Raw genomic sequence first — 23,302 nt, forward strand, 5'->3', positions numbered from 1 at the left:
TTAGAATCAGGTGCACCAGATTAGGGTTGTCGCAAAAATCAAGAGGACGGTAAGTTTTATGTTTTACACTGTAGGTGTTGCTATTTTTCTACAATAGAGCTATGCAAACACCACAATCAAGTTCATTTGAACACTTTAAGAGTTGAATGGGGAGCACTGCAACAGTGTTAAATCTTTAACACATTCAAAAGTGTTAATTGAACACCAGTTCAGTGACACTCATATGTTCACTGAAAATAGTGTACATTTTACATTTCATAGTTAAATGTACACCATTGATTTTGCTGTGCATGTTTGTGAATAGATGCCACTTCGTTTCTACTAAATCCTTCAGTATCACAGACCACAAATCTCATTGTCTTAGACAATCTCTGTAGTGGATATGGTACATTCTATGGTTCTTCGTAGGGATATGTATCCTTCTTACTTTGTGATGACTTGGTCTTGAGGTGCTTGAGATGTTGTAGGTTGGTGTTAAGATGCTTTTGAAATTCCTTGACCTTTAAAGGGACAGACAACAGAGTCTATAGCCTCAATCCAAAGGAACACAATCTTTGTGAAGAGGATTGTACAAGTGCTACAAGTTAAGGATCCCATGTCCCTTTGTAGACATCAGCTGGCCTGTACATGGTGTACCTCCTTTTGAGTGTGAGACCACCCTCAGTGTCGTGGAGGTTTGATCCAGTTCCTAATAGTCCACTTCTGACCAGAGCATCTCTGGACCACCAGGCGCAGGCCGAAGCTGGCCTCTCTGGACATCTCTACTTCCAAACAACGACCAGTGTCTCTGCTGATTATTGGGCCATTCTACAGAGGGAAGAGGAACAAGCGGTGATTATTATTGCAGTATTAACAAGCAATATAGATTTGGCAGGCAGGATTCCTTGTTTCCCCCCCACAAGCCATGACATTTTTTACCTGAGTAAAGTCCCAAAGCCTCTGTGATGAGCGTGACATTCCCTCACATTTATTTAGACTTGGCGTCCTCCCTAGTCCCTCATCCACCAGACACTTGGTGTTGGGCAGGAACGTAGTGGAGCCCAGGGGACCTAGCTGCAGAAGCCCCACTGAGGTGTAACGGGCCAGCTAAAAAAAAACACATCAATGCCCAGTAAACGTCAATATAAAAGGTTGTACACAAATTCTTCCTATGCAAACACCCATATAGTCGTTGGACACAAATTCTTCCTATGCAAACACCCATATAGTCGTTGGACACAAATTCTTCCTATGCAAACACCCATATAGTCGTTGGACACAAATTCTTCCTATGCAAACACCCATATAGTCGTTGGACACAAATTCTTCCTATGCAAACACCCATATAGTCGTTGGACACAAATTCTTCCTATGCAAACACCCATATAGTCGTTGGACACAATTGTGTACATAATACTTGAACTGTCTCATGAGAAAGATCATTCTTGACGCATTGAGTACAAAGGTAAGTAATAGTGCCTCTTGAAATATTTGCTGCGTAATTGGCTGAAATAATAGCTAATGATAATGTATCCTTGGTATCACAGGAATGTGTGCAGGTATCAACACCATATGTATTTGGACAGTAAAGCAAAATTATACTCCAGCATTTTGGATTGGATTTGAATCTGAGCCTCGACACAATCCTGTCTCGGAGCTCTACGGACAATTCCTTCAACCTCATGGCTTGGTTTTTGCTTTGACATGCACTGTCAACTGTGGAACCTTATATAGACAGGTGTGTGCCTTTTCAAATCATGTCTAATTAATTGAATCTACCACAGGTGGACCACAATCAAGTTTTAGAAACATGAAGGATGATCAATGGAAACAGGATGCACCTGAGCTCAATTTCGAGTCTCATAGCAGATCCTCATAGCAGGAATCCTTGTTTCCCCACAAGCCATGACATTTTCAAGTTTTACCTGAGTAATGTCCCAAAGCCTCTGTGATGAGCGTGACACTCCCTCACATAGACTTGGTGTCCACCCTCCTCCCTCGTCCACCAGACAGGGTCTGAATACTTATGTAAATAAGGTATTTCCGTTTATTGCAAACATTTTTTTTTAAAACGGTTTTCACTTTGTCATTATGGGGTATTGTGTGTAGATTGATGGGGGGGTTATTTAATTCATTTTAGAATAAGGCTGTAATGTAACAAAATGTGGAAAAAGTCAAGGGGTCTGAATACTTTCCGAATGCACTGTATATATGGCGTTGACTGTATGTTCCATGCAGGGGAAAGCTCAATTGTTTATGAGTTTAATGGACCACACATACCTTTGTTTTGAGTGCATGTTTGATAAATGACACCCAGTGATCCTATCTGCCGAGTTAATTTCACACAACTCCTAATATTTAATTTCATAAGCCACACGTTAGCTTCAATCCATTCACAGTGAAGGGCACCGGTGATTACAGAAGCCAGGGTTTAATTATTCATAGTGAACAACACTCAGGAAACTAGATGCCAGAGAGGATGTTAGAGCCCATCACAGGTGCTGCTGCACTGTTCTGAGTAGAGGGAAAGCCTAACCTTACAGTGTATAATTGGCTTGTGTCAAGCATATTAATTTGGAATTCACAGAAATACCATGCTAAAGCAAGCGAGATAACATCACAAACAACCACTGTGAGATGAACAATGGAAGGGCTTGAAAGCAAAAGTGCAGGGATGGATGATGTATTGTGGTTTTGTGTGAGGGGGCAGGGTGTATGTGGAAGTGATTTATGTTTTCTAATGTAAGCGCTTGTGTAAGAGAAAGCCAGAAGATCATATTTTCCCCCAGCTATATCTAAACAGGAAGAATCCTGGAATATACCCTACCTGTGTCACAGTAAAAAAAAAATTAAAAAGGAATTTATAGTTAAACAGCATAAGATCCCCTGACCTGAGATGTCATGCCATGGCACGGGTAGAGAATTGGACTGCTGTCATCATCTGGTCCTTGGTCTAAGCAATAGCCACTGGCCTTGCTGTTCCGCACCTCACCGTAGGTGATGGTGTCGTTGTACACTCGCATCTCTGGATACACATTCTGCAAGTACCACTGGAAACTGCGACATTGCAATTTCTTCCTCAAGGCGATTCTCTCAGAAACATCTCCAAAATCAACCCCAGGGTTCTGATTTGTTAGAAAACAATTCACAGCACCAAAAACAATGACCAATTAAGATCAGAAGTTAGTAGACGCAATTGAGCTGTAAAATATTGTTCCCGTTTAGGGAACTACACTAGACTTACATTGATGGGGATATTCCAGGCCATGTATACATGGGATTTGTAGTCATCCATCCATACCTCGGCTGCCCTCAAGGCATTGCGCTTGGCATAGTAATCAATGTCGTTGTTGTAGGGTTTCTTGGTGCGTTCAATGTGTGCCACCCGAGCACAAGGTAAAACCTCCATACTCCCTCCGCACTGCCATACCTAAGCAATAACATAGACAGTTCAAGAAAGAAAAAGAAAGAAAGACCAAAGCCTGCCCTGAGCACAATAGCAATATAGTTTTGTATTCTAAAAATGAATCTTGTTGAGAGAGTTGCAGAGGCAACTGCCCACAATTGCTTGGACATTTTTCAGACAAAGGGTCACTTTATTGTGTGTATTATACTGTGCTGGTGGTGTTGCCAGAGAGTTGTTTTTTAGAGTACCTCTCCATACTCCAACGCTGTGAGCACATCACAGAGAGTTGTTTTTTAGAGTACCTCTCCATACTCCAACGCTGTGAGCACATCACAGAGTTGTTTTTTAGAGTACCTCTCCATACTCCAGTGCTGTGAGCACATCACAGAGAGTTGTTTTTTAGAGTACCTCTCCATTCTCCAACGCTGTGAGCACATCACAGAGAGTTGTTTTTTAGAGTACCTCTCCATACTCCAGTGCTGTGAGCACATCACAGAGAGTTGTTTTTTAGAGTACCTCTCCATACTCCAGTGCTGTGAGCACATCACAGAGAGTTGTTTTTTAGAGTACCTCTCCATTCTCCAACGCTGTGAGCACATCACAGAGAGTTGTTTTTTAGAGTACCTCTCCATACTCCAACGCTGTGAGCACATCACAGAGAGTTGTTTTTTAGAGTACCTCTCCATACTCTGAGAGGTACCTCACAATAGTATTATATGGCTTAAATCTCTTTTGATACAATCAACTCTCTCTTATTTATTGTTGTGCTGTCTCCCTCTTCCACTCCCACTGTCTCTTCTACCTGGACCACATTTTTTTAATTTTATTCCCCGCTGACAGTAATAGGTGCAAACATGGGCTCTTCTCCTCCTCTCCGTACCCCTCCCTCTCTCCACATCCATCTCTCTCCTGCTGTCTCCTGTGTGTCCTCTCGTTTCCCACACAATGTCTCTCACGTCATAACGATCATGTCTGGGGCAATGAAGTGTAAAATATGCCAACGCACCAGCCTGTGTGCCAGTGGGACGCTGGTAGGTGACTGCAGAGTTCTGGATCACATTAAATTCTCACACTGGGACACAACTTCCACACCAATGTCACTGCAGACTTTTTGACTGTCTACAAAACCAAAATAGTTCTCTCCCAAAAACATTAAACTATCTCAGTAATATTATTGCAGAGTAAAGGAATCCAAATGGGTACAGGCCTTTTGTGAAATAAAGAATTCACAAATCACTTGACAAATGTTTTTGGTGCACTACAAGAGCATGTTTTTGTTATTCAGCAGAATACCAGGTGCCACGGTGCAGGATAACTTTCATCCATATTCATGCCAACTGGTCTCCCTGTATGCTTAGAGCCTAATGACTACTTAATGATCTCAGCAGAGCCACACAGAAAACATGATTGCAACATGAAGGGAGATAAATTAGTCAGAACAGCCCCATATGTTTCAATAACAAGACATTGATGTCAAATCACCGGAAACGATCAGAATTAAGTTATTTTTGGACCTCCTCGGGTCAATGATAGGATGGATTTTTCCATTGTGCTCACTAGTAAAACTGAACTTGTTTTGAATCATACTTCAGATAATGACGGCTGATCCCGTTTAAAAAGATTTTGAAATCTATTTGGATCACTCAAATGAAAATGAGGCCAAAATCAATAGAATAATTTGCTGTAGTTTACGTTCAAATTAAATCACACCCACATCCTTTTTACTGTGACGGAGCTTAATTGAACTTCATTCATGACTTCCAGCACACAAACACTTAAACTCTCCAGTCACAAAGACCTAATGATTTTCTCGCTCTATAATATATTTGTACTAGGCTAACACATCATGGATCACAGGGTTTGCATTTTACCAAGCTTAAACTAACGGATTACTTTACACAACATTTTCCTCAGTTCTTAGTTTAAGCATGTACCACTTAGAAACTTACCCTCATGCCCAACTCAATGTTCTCTCCTCCATACACCTCCATGCCTGGGTCTAGAAGGCCAATCTCTCTAAAGTATTCTCTGTTCACCACAAAGGAACAGCCAATCATGGCAGGGGTCCTGAACAGGAGAAATCACATCTTGTATAACTGCCCAGTACAAAAGCGTGTTGTAAAATATTGCAAATTTTAAGAACATGTTTTTCAAGCCATCATTTACAGTAAAACAACATACATCAGAGTATTGCACCAGAGTGCTGCCAAAGCACCTGCCCCCTGTCACGCCCTGATCTGTTTCACCTGTCCTTGTGATTGTCTCCACCCCCTCCAGGTGTTGCTTATTTTCCCCGGTGTATTTATCCCTGCGTTTCCTGTCTCTCTGTGCCAGTTTGTCTTGTATGTTCCTGCTTTTTCAATTCTCTTTTTGCTAGTCCTCCCGGTTTTGACCCCTACCTGTTTTTGGACTCTGTACCCACCTGCCTGACCATTCTGCCTGCCTTGACCTCAAACCTGCCTGCCACTCTGTACCTCCTGGGCTCTGAACTGGTTTTGACCTTTTGCCTGTCCACGACCATGCTCTTGCCTACCCTTTTGGATCATAATAAATATCAAAGACTCAAACCATCTGCCTCCCGTGTCTGCATCTGGGTCTCGCCTTGTGCCCTTATAGCCCCCAATAATATCTAAGATATATATTTTTCCCCATACCTGATGGGGGCCGTCTGATCTCCTCTGTCCAGCCAGGCCTGAGGGGGTATGATGTACATACACCACAGGCCCCAGTTGTAGCCATGGGCTGCGTTAGCATACTGCTGCACCTCAAACGTGTTGTGCTTGATGTTGTCGATCGACGGCAGAATAATACGTGTTCGATCCTCCCTGATTCTTGTTAGGATTGGCTCTGACCTATCAAAGGAGGAAAGGAGACACATTTTAGTTACATGTTATACCTCTATAAATGTTGTAATATCAGGAGTGTGAGATGTTTACTGATAACTGTACAATATCAACCATACTCAACAATTAGCCCGGATCCAGACCCAGAACAGGGTCAATACAGATGTTTTTAGGAACTCAGTCGGGCTTTCAACTTACTGCTGTTGAGCGTTTTAATAGTATCATGAACAGGGTGCAATTTCACAATGTGGTAGGCATGGGCAGTTTTCCTCTTGTTATGTCATTCTCTGACAGACCTTAGAGAGCTATTTATAGCCTGTCAGAAATGTCCATTTAATCAACTAGCTCATGTTAGATAGGTAGGCCTAACTTATCTTCATCTTGTAGGCTATGTATCATAGCCACATTGGCCAGATTAATTGCCCAGGAGCCTTGCCAGGGGACCCCATTGATTTTGCTGAGTCAGCCAGGTATCATGTCAACACACAAGATACGCAACACGCAAAATATGTAGAATTGCAGGAAATTAGCTTTAAATCTGCAACATTTTAAAAGTGGGGGTTTCATGACAGTAAATCATGTTTCTGTCATCTCATCTGTTCCCAGATAGAAAACGGGACCACCGCAGTCCGTTCAAATATTTCATCATCATCAAAACATCCTGACGTCTCACTGCTAGCAGAGGGAGGTGCACTTCTCATCTTTCCTTACACTTGACACCTCCTTTCCCATTTCACGCCTGTTCCAGAGATCAAAACCAAATCAATATTAATGTATGTAGCTAGCAGTTCTCTGTATTACGGCTGTAGTGAAACGCTCAGGCTGATGGCCTCACATGGGACACATGGTTCTGTTTTTTAAGTGTCAAACTAATTAACTGATGCATTCAGAGAGAATTTTCCAATGCGGTCATAACATTAGCAAAGAGTGCAAATAAGGAGTCTACATTTCACAGCTGCAATATCATTTTAGAACAAATAGGGATAACCTCTGAGAGTTAGTGTAACCTTTCCTGAATGAATTGCTCTTTCCAAAGTGGCGTGGTGAAGATGGATTGCAGTGACTTCTGTACCTCCTTGTCTTGTTCTGTCAGACTGTCTTAAGACTCAGACGCACAAACTCTATCAGCAGGTCTCAGTGTAATGAATTCCAGGCTTATAATAGTACAGTATGTTGCTACATATTGGAGGACAAATGAGTGTTGCACCGCAATGTTGGGAAGAATCTGCATCTGATTGATTGATCATGCATGAGATTATTTTAAACTCCTTTTCAATCTGTGGGAAAATGAGAATCTCTTTCTCACCATGCTGTGTTGAACTCAACATGTGCGTCAAAGAAGCCAACAACTGGTGCAGTGGCTGCTTTCCATCCAAGGATTCTGGCCCGTATAAGTCCCTCTCGTCTGCTATTTCTGACAATCTTCACTAGGCCTGGATAATTCTTATTCACATACTGATCCAGGTTCAGCTTTAGGTCCACTGAAAAAACAAACAAAGAATCAAGTGTTGGAGCAAAAACTAGAAAACAATAATTTCAGGTAGGTCTCTCTCACTCACACACACACACACACACACACACACACACACACACACACACACACACACACACACACACACACACACACACACACACACAGTCTTGTATAACTAACCTTGTGGGGACAACCCACAACCCACTAACCCCTAACCCTAAACATTACCATAACCCTAACCTTAACACCAAAACCTAACCTTAACCCAAACCCTAAATCTAAACCTAGCGCCTAACCCTAAAACTAACCCTAGCTCCTAACCCTAAACCTAATTCTAACACTAACACTAATTCTAACCTTAACCCTAAACCCCTTAGAAAAAGCATTTTACTTTATGGGGACTACCAAAATCTCCCCAGATGGTCCAATTTTTATTAGTTTACAATTCTTGTGGTCCCCACAAGTATAGTTAAACACGTCCACACACATATACACACACACGCGCACTGGAAAAGCCCTTGAGTTACCACTGTCACTGTTGTCGTCCACCAGGATGATCTCCTTGAGGACGTATGCAGGTGTGTGATTGACCAGGCTGTTGACTGACCGTAGGATCACAGACAAGGCCTCGTTCACAAAGATGAATACCACCGTCATCTGAGGGAGGTCATCTGGGTAAGTCATCAGCTTGCACCTGTCAACACAATTTAGTGAGAAGCTGTCACATCAGTTCCCTAAACTCAAATGTTATCTTCTTTGTTTTCAAGCTGTGAGGGCAGGGTTTAGGACCTACTTTTTCGGCCTGTAGTCGGGAATGGATCTATCCAGAGGGATTTGATTGCTCAGCTGTGCATTGTAACCATAATCTTTGTATTTTCCCCCATCTGGGTCACGGACAGGGTTTCTCAGGGTTGCAGGGTTCCTGGCCTGCCCCTGTCTCAGACCCATTTGTCCCTCCAGCAATCCAACCGGCTTTCCCAGCCCTGTGGAAATTCAGAGGAAAATGTTAGACTCATTTTGCTGCCAGCAAGCTGTTACACCTTTCATCTCAATTCGTCAATCATTTGAGCCGTCTCTTTTCCGTTGAGAAACTAAACCAAATGTGAGCATCTAGATGAATTGGAGAGTTGGCAATAGAAGTGTAGACAGGGGAAATAATTGACATGTCTACTGACTGACTCCAGCACCTTCCCTGTTAAAGATAGGATGCCGTTGGATGAAATAATACTTAAAATCATCTTCAGAAACTCCCAGTCTGACTGACAAACAGGAGGGCCAGGTAGAAGGAAGCTCAAGGTTGTTATTATTATTCTTTATCTAGACTCTACTAGTGGAGAGGAATACACAACAAGGGGACAGGATGATTGACTTGTAATGTGAGTAGAATGTCTTATACTGTCAGTAGTACAGCAGGACCTGGCATCTTGCTAATCCAATTTCTGAACTGATTATGCATTTAAACACTGATAATAAGTGTCAAAGTGACATAGTCAAATCTTAATTATTGAATTAATTAATTGATTCAATTAGCTTGTCCCTTGAGGTGGATTTTAGAAAGCAAATGGATCAGACACCACATTGGATACTGAAGATAAATCTGTAAATGTGGTATACAAATGTAGGATCTTAATTTGACCTATATTGTCACAGTAAAATAATCCTGCAGCAACAGGATTTGAACATTTAGTCCAGAATGTTGCTTGACCGGTGGTTAGGCCATTAGCTGGCCAAAAGTAGGCTACATGAACAGTGCAATACTGTTAATATAACCGTGTGTTAGTGCGGGTTTTCAGAGAATTTATGTAAATCCCGAAGCTCATCTGCATATCCTGCAGTTCAGGAAAATTCTCAGCTACAAAAGAGTGATCAAATTATGATCCTACATCCTTAATAGTCAAACCCTTTGGATCCCACGATGCAGTTAGCATCAGTTGCTGGGACTGCTAATCTCTGTTCAGTGATCCTGCCAATCAAGGACAGGTCTGATGAGCTATTTGGCATTGCAGCTATGTGTTGCAGCTAGCTAGTTGCATATTAAGCTAGCTGGGTTTTCTTGAGGGCTTGAACACAGCCCGCGACGCGGTTAGCCATTGTGGCTGTGATCGTGGAAAGCCCGGGTTTTGTGGCTGCCTAGATCCCTGCTGTTTGTTGTTTTCAATCTTCCCTGTGACCTGCCCTGTCTGGAACTGCGAGAAGTAACAGCATAATCTACCTTGCTAGCTACCATGACAAAGACCAAAGCCGGCTGGAGTACCGTTGAGGTCAGTGGTGTCTCTCTGTCACAGGTGAAAGTGACAAAAATCCCAGGTGAAGGTGACAAAAATATAAATTAATTGATTAATGGACAGCTGAATGTACATATTTTTTCTCTTACTTTGTTTGCTCTTTTCAGTATTATATGCTAACATCAGATAACATTCATATATTAGCCATTTCTGAGACTCACTTAGATAATTAATTTGATGATACAGCAGAAGCAATACAATGATATAACATCTACAGAAGAGACAGAAATGCTTATGGGGGAGATGTTGCTGTATATAGAGACATATCACTGTAATGCTTATAGAAGATCTTATGTCAAGTGCTATTGAAGTGTTGTGGTTGCAGGTTCACTTGGCCCATCTAAAGGATTTTATTTTGGGGTGTTGCTATAGGCCACCAAGTGTGAACAGTCAGTATCTAAATAATATGTGTGAAATGCTTGATAGTGTATGTGATGTAAACAGAGAGGTCTACTTTCTTGGGGACCTGAATATTGACTGGTTTTCATCAAGCTGTCCATTCAAGAGGAAGCTTCTTACTGTCACCAGATCCTGTAATCTGGTTCAGGTTATTAATCAACCTACCAGGGTGTTTACAAACACTACAGGAACAAGATAATCCACATGTATCGATCACATTTTTACTAATACTGTAGAACTTTGTTCTAAAACTGTATCCGTACCCATTGGATGCAGTGATCACAGTATAGTGGCTATATACAGGAAAGACAAAGTTCCAACAGCTGGTGCTAAAATAGTGTATAAGAGATCATACAAAATATTTAGCTGTGACTCTTACAGTATGTGGATGATGTTAAAAATATGTGTTGGTCTGATGTAATTAATGAGGAGCATCCAGACGCTGCACTTGAATTTATGAAATTGCTTCTTTCAATTATTGATAAACACGCACCTGTTAAAAAACTGATTGTTAAAACTGTTAAGGCTCCATGGATTGATGAGGGATGTTAAACTGTATGGTTGAAAGAGATGGGGCAAAAGGAGTGGCTACTAAGTCTGGCTACACATCTGACTGGCTGACTTACTACAAATGGAGAAATGATGAGACTAAACTCAACAAAAAGAAGAAGAAACTGTATTATGAAGCCACAATCAATGATATACAAATATTGGAGTACTTTAAATGAAATTATGGGCAGAAAGACAAATTCAACTCCATCTTTCATTGAATCAGATGGCTTATTCATCACAAAACCATTTGATGTTGCCAATTATTTTAAGGATTTCTTAATTGGCAAAGTGGGCAAACTTGGCAGGAAATGCCAATAACGAACTGTAAGCCATTGTATTCATGCATAAAAAAACAAGAAATGAAAGAAAATCATTGCAAGTTAGAATTTGCAAAGTTAGTGTAGGATAGTTGGAAAAATTGTTATCGATCAATAATGTCAAACCTCCTGGCATTGACAACTTAGATGGAAAGCTACTGAGGATGGTAGCTGACTCTATAGCCACATTTTTTTTAAATATTATGTTTATTATTTTCCAATAAAATAAAATAATTTTAAAAAGACAGCAATACAGACATTTACATTCATTGTACTGTTGAATGGGATGGCTAATTTAGAGGACAAAACAAAACTTAACTCACACATATGTAACATAAAACAAAATCCTATTAGGTGGTACAGGTATAAGAAGACAGCATATAGTCATTACAAGCAGTGTAGTTAAGCCAAAAATAAATATTGTGTGGAGTACAGCATATCATCAACCCAATGAGACCATACCACCCTGCATACCACTGCTGGCTTGTTTCTGAAGTTAAGCAGGGTTTGTCCTGGTCAGTCCCTGGATGGGAGACCAGATGCTGCTGAAAGTGGTGTTTGAGGGCCAGTAGGAGGCACCCTTTCCTCTGGTCTAAAAGAATATCCCAATTCCCCAGGGCAGTGATTGGGGACATTGCCCTGTGTAGGGTGCTGTCTTTTGGATGGGATGTTAAACAGGTGTCCTGAGGTCATTGAAGATCCCATGGCACTTATTATAAGAGTAGAGGTGTTAACCCTGGTGTCCTGGCTAAATTTCCAATCTGGCCCTGATACCATCATGATCACCAAATAATCCCCAGTTTACAATTGGCTTGTTCATCCCCCTCCTCTCCCCTGTAACTATTCCCCAAGTTGTTGCTGTAAATGAGAATGTGTTCTCAGTCAACTTACCTGGTAAAGTAACAGATAAAAAATGTATCCAGTATCAGCTGCCATATTTTGTAAAACATTGGACTTCTATTGGAGGTATTGTATCAAATCTTTTCCATATGTATTACATTCCCTAAATCCTGTAACCACATTTCAAAGGTAGGTACAGTCTCCAATTTCCAACATTGCAATATGAGCCTTTTGGTTTGTAGAGTACAAAAAGAGACAGCCTTTCCCTCTTGGTTATTCCCATCAACTGTACCAACCAGAGCAATCAATGGGTCTGGGTCTATAACTCTATTGAAGATAAGTAATCAAAAATGAGAGCCCAGTAAGCAAAGTAACTTAGGACATGTCCAAAATAAGTGGGTCAACGTCCCCTCATCCTGCTTGCACCTCTCCCACAGTGGTGAGGTGTCCAGGAATATTTTATGCAGTTTTACTTTTGAGTAATGTAACTTGTGTATCACCTTAAACTGTACAAGGTTGTGTCTGGTATTCACTGAACTGTGGTTAATATTCCTGAGAGCTTCTACCCAGTCCTCATCTGGGATTTCTAAACCAAGTTCTTGTTCCCAAGCCCTTTTAATAGTGTCTGTGGATACCTCTATGTGGGCCTGTAGCACATCATACAGTCTAGAGGCCGACCCTTTTGAATGAGGTTTGACAAGGATCAAGCTATCTAATGTAGGACTATTTGACTTAATGCCATACTGTGGGATATGTGTCCTGAAGAAATTCCTGATTTGGAGGTATCTGAAAAAATGTGTTGTTGGTATGTTAAACTTACCCTGTAAGTTGTTGAAATGAAGCTAACTGACCATCGATGCATAAGTTACCAATTGTTGTGAGCCCCTTCTCCCTCCAACCCTTCTCCCTCATCCAATGCAGGGTAGAAAGCGTGATTCAGGCAAATCGGGCTGTCAATGTATACAGTGGGTATGTTAAGAAAATACCTCATCTGTTTCCAGATCCTAAGAGTATGACAAATGACTGGATTAGAGTCATAAGTGGCTTTTTTTCACATATGATGGACTATTAACAAGTGCCAGAAGTGAGGAATGTTGACAGGAGGCCTGCTCAATCAAAAGCCATGAAGGCATATCATTCTGTCGCATTCCAGGTAAACTTTCCCTCCAGAAAGACACAATATTCAGATTAGCAGCCCAATAATACAGTTTGAAGTGAGGAAGGCCAAAGCACCCCTCTATCTTGTACTTGCATAAATGCTTCTTTGAATTTCTGGCTGCCTTGTTATCCCATAAAAATGGAATTACTATTGAATCCAGTGTCTTAAAATTTGTGGTATGAATTTGGGTTGACATTGGAAGAGGTAAAGAAACCTGGGTAGGACAACCATTTTAATAGCGTTTATACGACCAACCAAGGAGATCGGCAGAGTTTTCCAAAAATCTGTATTTTGTTTAAGCTGATACATTTTCATTTCCCAATTCGCTTTCAATAGCTGAACAAGGTCTCTTGTCACTACAATGCCAAGGCTTGTGAACTTGTCCATCAATGTTGTAAATGGGGTAGATTGCAGAAATTGCATATCCACAGGCCGGGATATCGGCATCAATTCGCTTTTTTGCCTGTTTATCTTGTAGCCAGAGAGGGAGCCAAATGTATTTATCAAGTTAAGTAAGAGGGGAATAGAAGTTTTAGGCTTGGATAAAAACAAAATAATATCGTCTGCATATAGGGACATTTTGTGCTGCGTGTCTTTTATTTTATCCGGAGCAATATCGGCACATGCCCGAATGCGTCGTAGCAAGGGGTTCCATGGCTATAGCGAAGAGAGCAGGCGAAATAGGACACCCCCTGTCGGCAGCCCTTGAACAGGCGGAATGACTGCGACATTTCCTGGGTGGTTACCACGGACGCCATTGGATGTGCATAAATAATTCTTATCCAATTAATAAAATTCCTTTCCAAACCCGAAATACTCTAGAACCATCATCATATACTTCCAATCAATCTGATCAAACGCCTTCTCTGCATCAAGAGCTATTACCACTGCCTCAACCTTATGATCACGATACATTACATTGAAAAGGCGTCTCAAATTGTAGTATATATGTCGGCCCGGGATAAAACCTGTCTGGTCAGGGTGTATGATGTCAGAAATATATATTTTTAATCTGTTTGCCAATATCTTTGTCAACACCTTGTTTTCTATGGGGAGTAAAGACACGGGGTGATAAGACGACATCTCCATGGAATCTCTATCTTTTTTCAAGATCAGTGCTATTGTAGCCTCATACAGTGTTTGCGGGAGTTTTGGCATTTTCTTTGGATTGTTTAAACATTCCAGAGCTAGACTGGCGCAGTAGAGAGCTAGACTGGCGCAGTACTTCTTATAGAATTCTATTACATATCCATGGGCCCAGGGGCCTTGCTGTTTGGACATTGTGCTATCGCTGTGTTAATTTTCTCTAAAGTTATCCCTGCATCAAGTGCAGCAGCTGCCCCCCTGTCTAGTTTAGGAAGTTCACATTCAGTGAGAAAGCGTTCCATAGTTTGTGGATCAGTAGCCTCGCATTTTGATTGATATAGCTCTGAATAAAACTGCACAAAGCATTTATTAATATCCTGCGGATTACTATTTTACCCTTCTTGTCTTTTATTTTGTGAATAGCTCTAGATGCCTGTACCTGCCTTAGCTGTCTTGCTAATAATTTATGTGGTTTGTCACTCAGTTCAAAATAACTTTGTTGCGTTCTAGCAAGTAAAGAGCCCACCCGTTTCGGAAGGATGGTATTGTATTCATATTTCAACTTTGTGATCTTCTCAAGGACTGCATTCGAGGAACCCGTCCTTAAAATGTTCTCCTGTTACCCTTATAGCCACATTTAAAATCTGAACATAGAGGAAAGTCTTTGTCCTCAGGCCTGGAGGGAAGCCAAAGTAATTCCGCTACCCAAGACTGGTAAAGCGGCCTTCACTGGTTCAAACAGCAGACCTATAATTTTTCTGCCAGCTCTTAGCAAACTGTTGGAATAAACAGAACTTGCTTTTTGGAGTGTGGTGTCAAAAAAGCAGAGTAGACATTGTTAATATCTACATATATTATCTACACATATTGTTAATATCTACATATCTACATAGGCGTACAGAGGCCCATTATCAGCAACCATCACACCTGTGTTCCAATGGCATGTCGTGTTAGCTAATCCAAGTTTATCATTTTCAAAGGCTAATTGATCATTAGAAATGTCACGTTCTGACCTTAGTTATTTTGTTATGTCTTTGTTTTAGTATGGTCAGGGCGTGAGTTGGGTGGGTTGTCTATGTAATTTTTCTATGATTTGCTATTTCTGTGTTTGGCCTGGTATGGTTCTCAATCAGAGGCAGCTGTCAATCGTTGTCCCTGATTGAGAACCATATTTAGGTAGCCTGTTTTCTATTGTGTTTCGTGGGTGATTATTTTCTGTTCTGTGTTTGTATTTCACCGTTCAGGACTGTTTTCGTTTCGTTCTCGTTTTTTGTTGTTTTTGTTCGAGTATTCATTTTCATTAAAAGAGAATATGAATACTTACCATGCTGCACCTTGGTCCTCCTCTCTATCTCCCAACAACGAGCGTTACAAGAAAACCCTTTTGCAATTGTGTTAGCACAGCTGAAAACTGTTGTCCTGATTAAAGAAGCAATACAACTGTCCTTATTTAGACTAGTTTAGTATCTGGAGCATCAGCATTTGTGGGTTCCGTTACAGGCTCAAAATGGCCAGAAACAAATAACTTTCTTCTGAAACTCATCAGTCTACTCTGGTTCTGAGAAATGAAGGCTATTCCATGTGAGAAATTGTCAAGAAATTGAAGATCTCGTACAACGCTGTGTACTACTCTCTTCACAGAACACAGCAAACTGGCTCTAACCAGAATAGAAAGAGGAGTGGGAGGCCCCGGTGCACAACTGAGCAAGAGGACAAGTACATTTGTGTCTAGTTTGAGAAACACATGTTAGTTTAACACATGTTAGACAGAAGTCGAACAAAACAACCCCCAAAATATTTTTATCATCAATTTCTCTCAACCAATCATCAGTCATTTGTGTAAGTGCTGTGCTTGTTGAATGTCTTTCTCTATAAGCATGCTGAAAGTTTGTTGTCAATTTGTTTACTGCATTATATCTGGTCAAATTTTTCCAAAAGTTTACTAAGGGTTGGTAACAGGCTGATTGGTCGGCTATTTGAGCCAGTATCTTTACGGAATTTAAAATTACAATGCTTGTCTTTCATAATTTGGTCAGATATACTTGGATGTGTAGTGTCAGCATTTGCTGCTAGCATGTTATGCCTAAGTTTGCTAATCTTGCCAATTAAAAAAATCATTAAAGTAGTTGGCAAAATCAGTTGTTTTTGTAATGAATGAGCAATCTGTTTCAATGAATGATGAAGCTGAGTTTGCCCTTTGATCCAGAATTTCATTTAAGGTACTCCAAAGCGTTTTACTATCATTCTTTATTTCATTTATCTTGATTTCATAGTGTAGTTTCTTCTTCTTTTTATTTAGTTTAGTCACATGATTTCTCAATTTGCAATAAGTTTGCCAATCGTTTGTGCAGCCAGACTTATTTGCCATTCCTTTTGCCTCATCCCTCTCAACCATACAATTTTTCAGCTCCTAATCAATTAACAGTTTTGACATTGTAATCAGAGGGCTGTTATAAATACTATGCATGCCAGAGACTGAGAGACTGACTGCATCACTTCTTCTTTTTGTAAGAAACATTCATGTGTTGAAAATCCTAAATTGTTTGCATAGTCCACTTCCACACAGCTCTGACACACACACTTACACCACCAGACATGCCACCAGGGGTCTTTTCACAGTCTCCAAATCCAGAACAAATTCAATAAATTATATATAGAGCCATTATTGCATGGAACTCCGTTCCGTCTCATATTACTGAAATAAACAGCAAACCTGGTTTCAAAACACAGATAAACCAACACCTCACAGCACAACGCCTCTCCCCTATTTGACCTAGATAGTTTGTGTGCATGCATTGATATGTAGGCTATGTGTGCCTTTAAAAAAATGTATGTAGTTCTGTCGTTGAGCTGTCTATTAATGTTCTGTATTAAGTCGTTTCATATTTTGTGTACACCAGGTTGAGTAGCTGCTGCTTTTGCAACAGCTAATGGGGATCCTAATAAAATACCACAAATACCAAATACCAAACCTGCTGCAGAAATGTCACCATCTGGCTTGAATTTCATCACTGATATATAAACTTTATATCTAATACAGTTGAAGTCGGAAGTTTACATAAACTTAGGTTGGAGTCATTAAAACGTGTTTTCTCAACCGCTCCACAAATTTCTTGTTAACAAACTATAGTTTTGGCAAGTCGGTTATGACATCTACTTTGTGCATGACACAAGACATTTGTCCAACAATTATTTACAGACAAATTATTTCACTTAGAATTCACTGTATCACAATTCCAGTGGGTCAGAAGTGTACATACACTAAGCTGACTGTGCCTTTAAACAGCTTGGAAAATTCCAGAAAATTATGTCATTGCTTTAGAAGCTTCTGATAGGCTAATTAATATCATTTGAGTCAATTGGAGGTTTACCTGTTGATTTATTTCAAGGCCTACCTTCAAACTCAATGCCTCTTTGCTTGACATCATGGGAAATCTAAAGAAATCAGCCAAGACCTCAGAAACAAATTTGTAGACCTCCACAAGCCTGGTTCATCCTTGGGAGCAATTTCCAAATGCCTGAAAGTACCACGTTCATCTGTACAAACAATAGTATGCAAGTATAAACACCATGGGACCATACCGCTCAGGAAGGAGACGCGTTCTGTCTCCTAGAGATGAACGTACTTTCGTGCAAAAAGTGCAAATCAATCCCAGAACAACAGCAAAGGACCTTGTGAAGATGCTGGAGGAAACCGGTACAAAAGTATCTATATCCACAGTAAAACGAGTCCTATATCGACATAACCTGAAAGGCCACTCAGCAAGGAAGAAGCCACTGCTCCAAAACCGCCATAAAAAAGCCAGACTACAGTTTGCAACTGCACATGGGGACAAAGATCGTACTTTTTGGAGAAATGTCCTCTGGTCTGATTAAGCAAAAATAGAACTGTTTCGCCATAATGACCATCGTTATGTTTGGAGGAAAAAGGGGGATGCTTGCAAGCCGAAGAACACCATCCCAACTGTGAATCACGGGGGTGGCAGCATCATGTTGAGGGGGTGCTTTGCTGCAGGAGGGACTGGTGCACTTCACAAAATAGATGGCATCATGAGGAAAGAAAAATTATGTGGATATATTGAAGCAATATCTCAAGACATCAATCAGGAAGATAAAGCTTGGTCGCAAATGGGTCTTCAAAATGGACAATGACCCCAAGCATACTTCCAAAGTTGTGGCAAAATGGCTTAAGGACAACAAAGTCAAGGTATTGGAGTGGCCATCACAAAGCCCTGACCTCAATCCTATAGACAATTTGTGGGCAGAACTGAAAAAGCGTGTGCGAGCAAGGAGGCCTACAAACCTGACTCAGTTACACCAGCCCTGTCAGGAGGAACGGAACAAAATTCACCCAACTTATTGTGGGAAGCTTGTGGATGGCTACCCGAAACGTTTGACCCAAGTTAAACAATTTAAAGGCAATGCTACCAAATACTAATTGAGTGTATGTAAACTTCTGACCCACTGGGAATGTGATGAAAGAAATAAAAGCTGAAAGAAATTATTCTCTCTACTATTATTCTGACATTTCACATTCTTAAAATAAAGTGGTGATCCTAACTGACCTAAGACAGATAATTTGTACGAGGATTAAATGTCAGGAATTGTTAAAAACTGAGGTTAAATGTATTTGGCTAATGTGTATGTAAACTTCTGACTTCAACTGTATATACGTAACTTGGCAGTCAAAACATAATTTGTCCATCTAAGAAACATTGCATGGTTTAAACCATCGCACTCCCAGCCAGATGCAGAGAAACTCATCCACACCTTCATCGTCTCCTGGATCGACTATGGCAACGCTCTGATCGAGGTTTTCCAGCTAAATCATTTCAGAGGCTACAACTTTCCAGAATAGTGCTGCCAGAGTGCTGACCAGGACCAAGAAGTCAGCCCACATCACCCCCATCCTTGCTGAACTCCACTGGCTACCGGTTAACTACAGGATTGACTTTAAAATCCTCCTCCTAGTGTTTAAAGCCTTGAATGGATTGACTCCCACCTTTATCAGCGACCTCATTTCTATAAATTAGCCACCTCGCCCTCTTCGCTCTAGCAACTCCCTACTTCTTCAAGTCCCCAAGACACATCTCCATATTATGGGGGACAGAGCCTTCTGCTCCCTTGCTCCTTGCCTATGGAATGCTCTCCCTGACCATCTGAGAGCTGATTCATCAATTGGATCTTTTAAAACGGGCCTTAAAATCAGGGGCACATCTTTGGTTTTAGAAGTGGGGGGACATACATTATTATTATTGTTTTTTATCCAGCCGGATAAACATTCCAAACAGCCTACCTCGAGCGCTCTGAGGAGTCCACATGGTCCTAAAGTACACTGTTGCTTCATTTTGTATCACATTTCAATGATACAACTGGGCGGGACAAAAATGCAATTTCAGAATGTGGGGGGGACATGTCCCCCCGTCCCCAGTGAAAGTTGCACCCCTGCTTAAAACAACATATTTCTACTGACTTTCTATTTTATAGTCCTAATCTGTAAAGTCCTTTTAGGATTCAGAATTGCTATTTCCTGCTTTGATTCTAAATGCGTAATGTTTATATCGTTTAAAAAAAATACTATTCATTGTTTGTATTTTTGCCTATGTAGAGCTTTGAGATAACACTAATGAAAAGCAGTAAACAAATTAAATATATTATTATTTATTTATTATTATATAAACTCAGGACAGTGGGGTATAGAGATTTCTTCTTGGGTGACTTTGTTATTCATTAATTTTAGTCCTTAGTCCTTGTGCAGTAAAAGAAGAGGTGATATTGTCCTTTACAATTGTTTGGAGCAAGATTGAAACCCATCTATTAAGGCTGACACACCATCCATCCTTCTAAACTGCTTTGTAATGGATTTTAATTATACTCCTCAAAGAGAATGTTATTAAATATTTTCGGTGCTAAAAAGAGGGGCCATGGACATTAACTATGGAGAGCTACTGGATGTGCAGGCTTTTGTTTCCAGACAGTCCTCTAACACACATCTGATTCAGCTAATCAAGCTGCTGATGAGCACCTTATTAGTATCTTCCAGTAAGTATTGGCCACTCCTGATCTAATAAAAAATACATCATTATGGCCAGTCACACAGTCTATATACTGTAATAGTTTTAATGATCCACAATTAATTGTTATATAAAACAAACTATAACTCTCCATATGGATTAGACTTGTATAATTCTAGTATTTTGGAAGGAAAACCGCCCTTTGTCTAGGTTATTTTTGGATGATTGAAAAGCAGGGTAGACATGTGGGCTGAAAGTGATGCTGGGAATGGTACTGTAAATATGGATGAGGTAGATGCAGGCCAGGTTGATCAGTTATTCCAAGATAAGAAAAGTACGATACCCATTGGGTTGTATGGCACCTGAGATGAGGCAAATTCATGAAACACTGTCAAATGCATGATTTACTTGAAGCACTATACAATTCATGAATAAAGCCCTGACATGGGGTGAAATAAAGTTACACCAAGCTGACTCTTGATGTTCATGATCACATCAATCAATCATTTACCGTTTAATTGGTGGTAGACCACGTCCTCAAGATGTTCGAGCCTTTGAAGAATTGCCTGCTTGTCTACAAAGTTAGTGATTTTTCCATTTCTACGGTTAGATCTTTGCTCAGTAGTCCTGCCGTTTTTCATGAATTCCTCTGAGCGATCCTGAATTCTGCAGTAAATCGAGAACAGTATAATGCCCACAAAAACGCAGATGTTTACAGTCAACAAAGTTTTTATCCGCCGTGCCCCAGCCATGAAACCGAGAGGAATCCGTCAGCATCTACCCATGAAAGAATAACACGTGCACTCCAAGTTTAGTGGCCAATCTTTGTGTATGTGTATTGGCACGTAGTCTCGTCATAGCCACCTCAGTGCTCCCGCGCATCAAAGGAGCTGTCCATTCAGCACCATCCTCGCCGCAGCGATAAGAGTGGGCAAGAAGGCTGTCAAAAACAATAAGCCAACGTAGAATCACATTTCCATTCTATTGCCCAGGGCATCCTCTCCAAATTAGTTCAAGAGAGAAGATATTTTCGGGCGAACTCCTGCCCCCCAACTGATTGCTTACTCAGCGACTGATTGCTTACTCCTTAGCAGCATGGCAGTAAATCTCGCTCCAGTGCGCTAAACGCGGGGCTTGTTTCCAGATGCCAGTAGTACAATCGAGGACAAAAGAAGCGAGTGTAGTCTAGGCTAAGACCCCATCTGGGTCTCCTCAGTCACCCCACTTGATATCATTTCATAAAATCATGAACAAAACACCAAGGCGTTACTAATGAGAAGTGAATGTAATCCTTAATCGCATGTTACCTTGCTCGCTTGATGAAGACTGTTACGCAAAGATAAAAGGACTGACATAGGCTACCAGTAACCAAGGTATGTCTGATATCGCCCCGATACACTCTGTTTCTGTACAGAGAGATGGAAAGCATCCTTGTTACAGTTCTCTCTCTCTCTCTCTCTCTCTCTCTCTCTCTCTCTCTCTCTCTCTCTCTCTCTCTCTCTCTCTCAATTGCTTAAACACAATTTCTGAAACCTTGCTCCATTTCCTGAAAACATTAAACACAAATCCTCATCTTCAAGCCTCTGAAAATGAAACATTCGCCTCAAAACAGTTTTACCTGTATTCAAAATCAAACAATGCTCTCAAATCATAAACAAAGTGATCAAAATAATATACACTCTCAAGCAGTCAGTAAACCATACACCGACAAATAGAAAACACATTGTTCAAAACATACAATTCTCAGGGAGAAGTACAATTTTCATCTAAAAAAATATTCGTATTTTTCCTTCATTGTCTTTTGATGAACGAAAACATGTTCTATCATAGTAGCTCAAAATTGATCAGAAATTACTACTCTGCTTTGCTCTTTGCAATTTTGTTTTTTGTTCTTCCTCCTCCTTGTACCCCTATTTTTACAGTATTGTACCCTGCATCTCACAAACTTGTCCTTTGTCACTGTGATACTGTAATTCTTGTTCTTTGTTGATATGAACCTGCAATCAGTCAAAATCTATTGAGCAGTCAATACTGTCAATAAATGGAAAGCACAATGTTCAGGGCCATACAATTTGTCCATTGTACAGTATACAGCCTACTGTACTACAGTATACAATACTAAAAGGGACAAAAATCAAAGGAGTAAACATGTGATCAATGTGCTTCTTCTTGTCTTTGGGCTGGGTCAGGCCAGAGCACTTTGTCGACATCACAAGCAATATTGTCCCTCCTGAGGCAACGGGGGAAGAAGCCTCTTGTTTGCAGTATCCAGCCCTGAAATGATTCCTTACCTATACAGTATCACCACAGGCTAAATCCATGGCTTGCAGCAGATTTACTCTGGTGTAGGGTTGTCTATCATACACTTTCCATCTCCAAGAGGAGAAAAACTCCTCAATCGGATTCAGGAAAGGCAAGTATGTAGGGAGGTACAAGTTCATAAACTGCCCATTGATGTTAAACCATTCCCTTACCTGAGCAGCTCGGTCCCACACTATCACATAGGTGGGAAGGGGATTCTCATTTAGCTCTTGACCCTGATGCTCTTGAACCTGCTGCTCAAATAAAATATCTCTTAGATTGGCAATACATCTTAGAAGGTGCTGGGTGTTATATGGCCCGAGTATAACATGGTGATGTAGAACACCATGGTTGCTGATAGCAGCACAGATTGTGACATTGCCACCTCGTTGACCAGGGACTTCAACAATGGCCTGCTGTCCAATCATGTTTCGGCCTCTCCTTTTTGTTAGATTGAAGCCTGCTTCATCGACAAAGATGCTCATGGGGTCTGTCCAAGCATTCCAAGTCAAATATTGTCTGTGTAGAAATACAATATACTGTATGTAGGATTTTGTAAGTCGTACAGATACAGTGTTATACTGTAGAGTACAATTAGGCTTCTAATTCACATACATTGTATGTACTGAAGAGTAATGTCATTCACA

General features: G+C 40.7%; 1 protein-coding gene across 1 annotated transcript; it reads right to left on the reverse strand.

The window, feature by feature from the left end:
- Positions 1–660: 660 nt before the first annotated feature.
- LOC139421932 (polypeptide N-acetylgalactosaminyltransferase 9-like) lies at positions 661–21,106 on the reverse strand. Its single transcript, XM_071173068.1, has 10 exons — positions 20,866–21,106; positions 8,496–8,685; positions 8,230–8,396; positions 7,535–7,709; positions 6,040–6,237; positions 5,335–5,452; positions 3,224–3,409; positions 2,871–3,104; positions 919–1,086; positions 661–807 (listed from the first exon to the last, which is right to left on the reverse strand). The coding sequence occupies exons 1-10, from the start codon at positions 21,104–21,106 to the stop codon at positions 661–663; spliced, it is 1,824 nt and encodes a 607-aa protein (XP_071029169.1).
- Between the last annotated feature and the right edge of the window lie 2,196 nt (positions 21,107–23,302).

Source organism: Oncorhynchus clarkii, chromosome 12 (genome assembly GCF_045791955.1).
Source record: "Oncorhynchus clarkii lewisi isolate Uvic-CL-2024 chromosome 12, UVic_Ocla_1.0, whole genome shotgun sequence".
Lineage (NCBI taxonomy): Eukaryota > Metazoa > Chordata > Actinopteri > Salmoniformes > Salmonidae > Oncorhynchus > Oncorhynchus clarkii.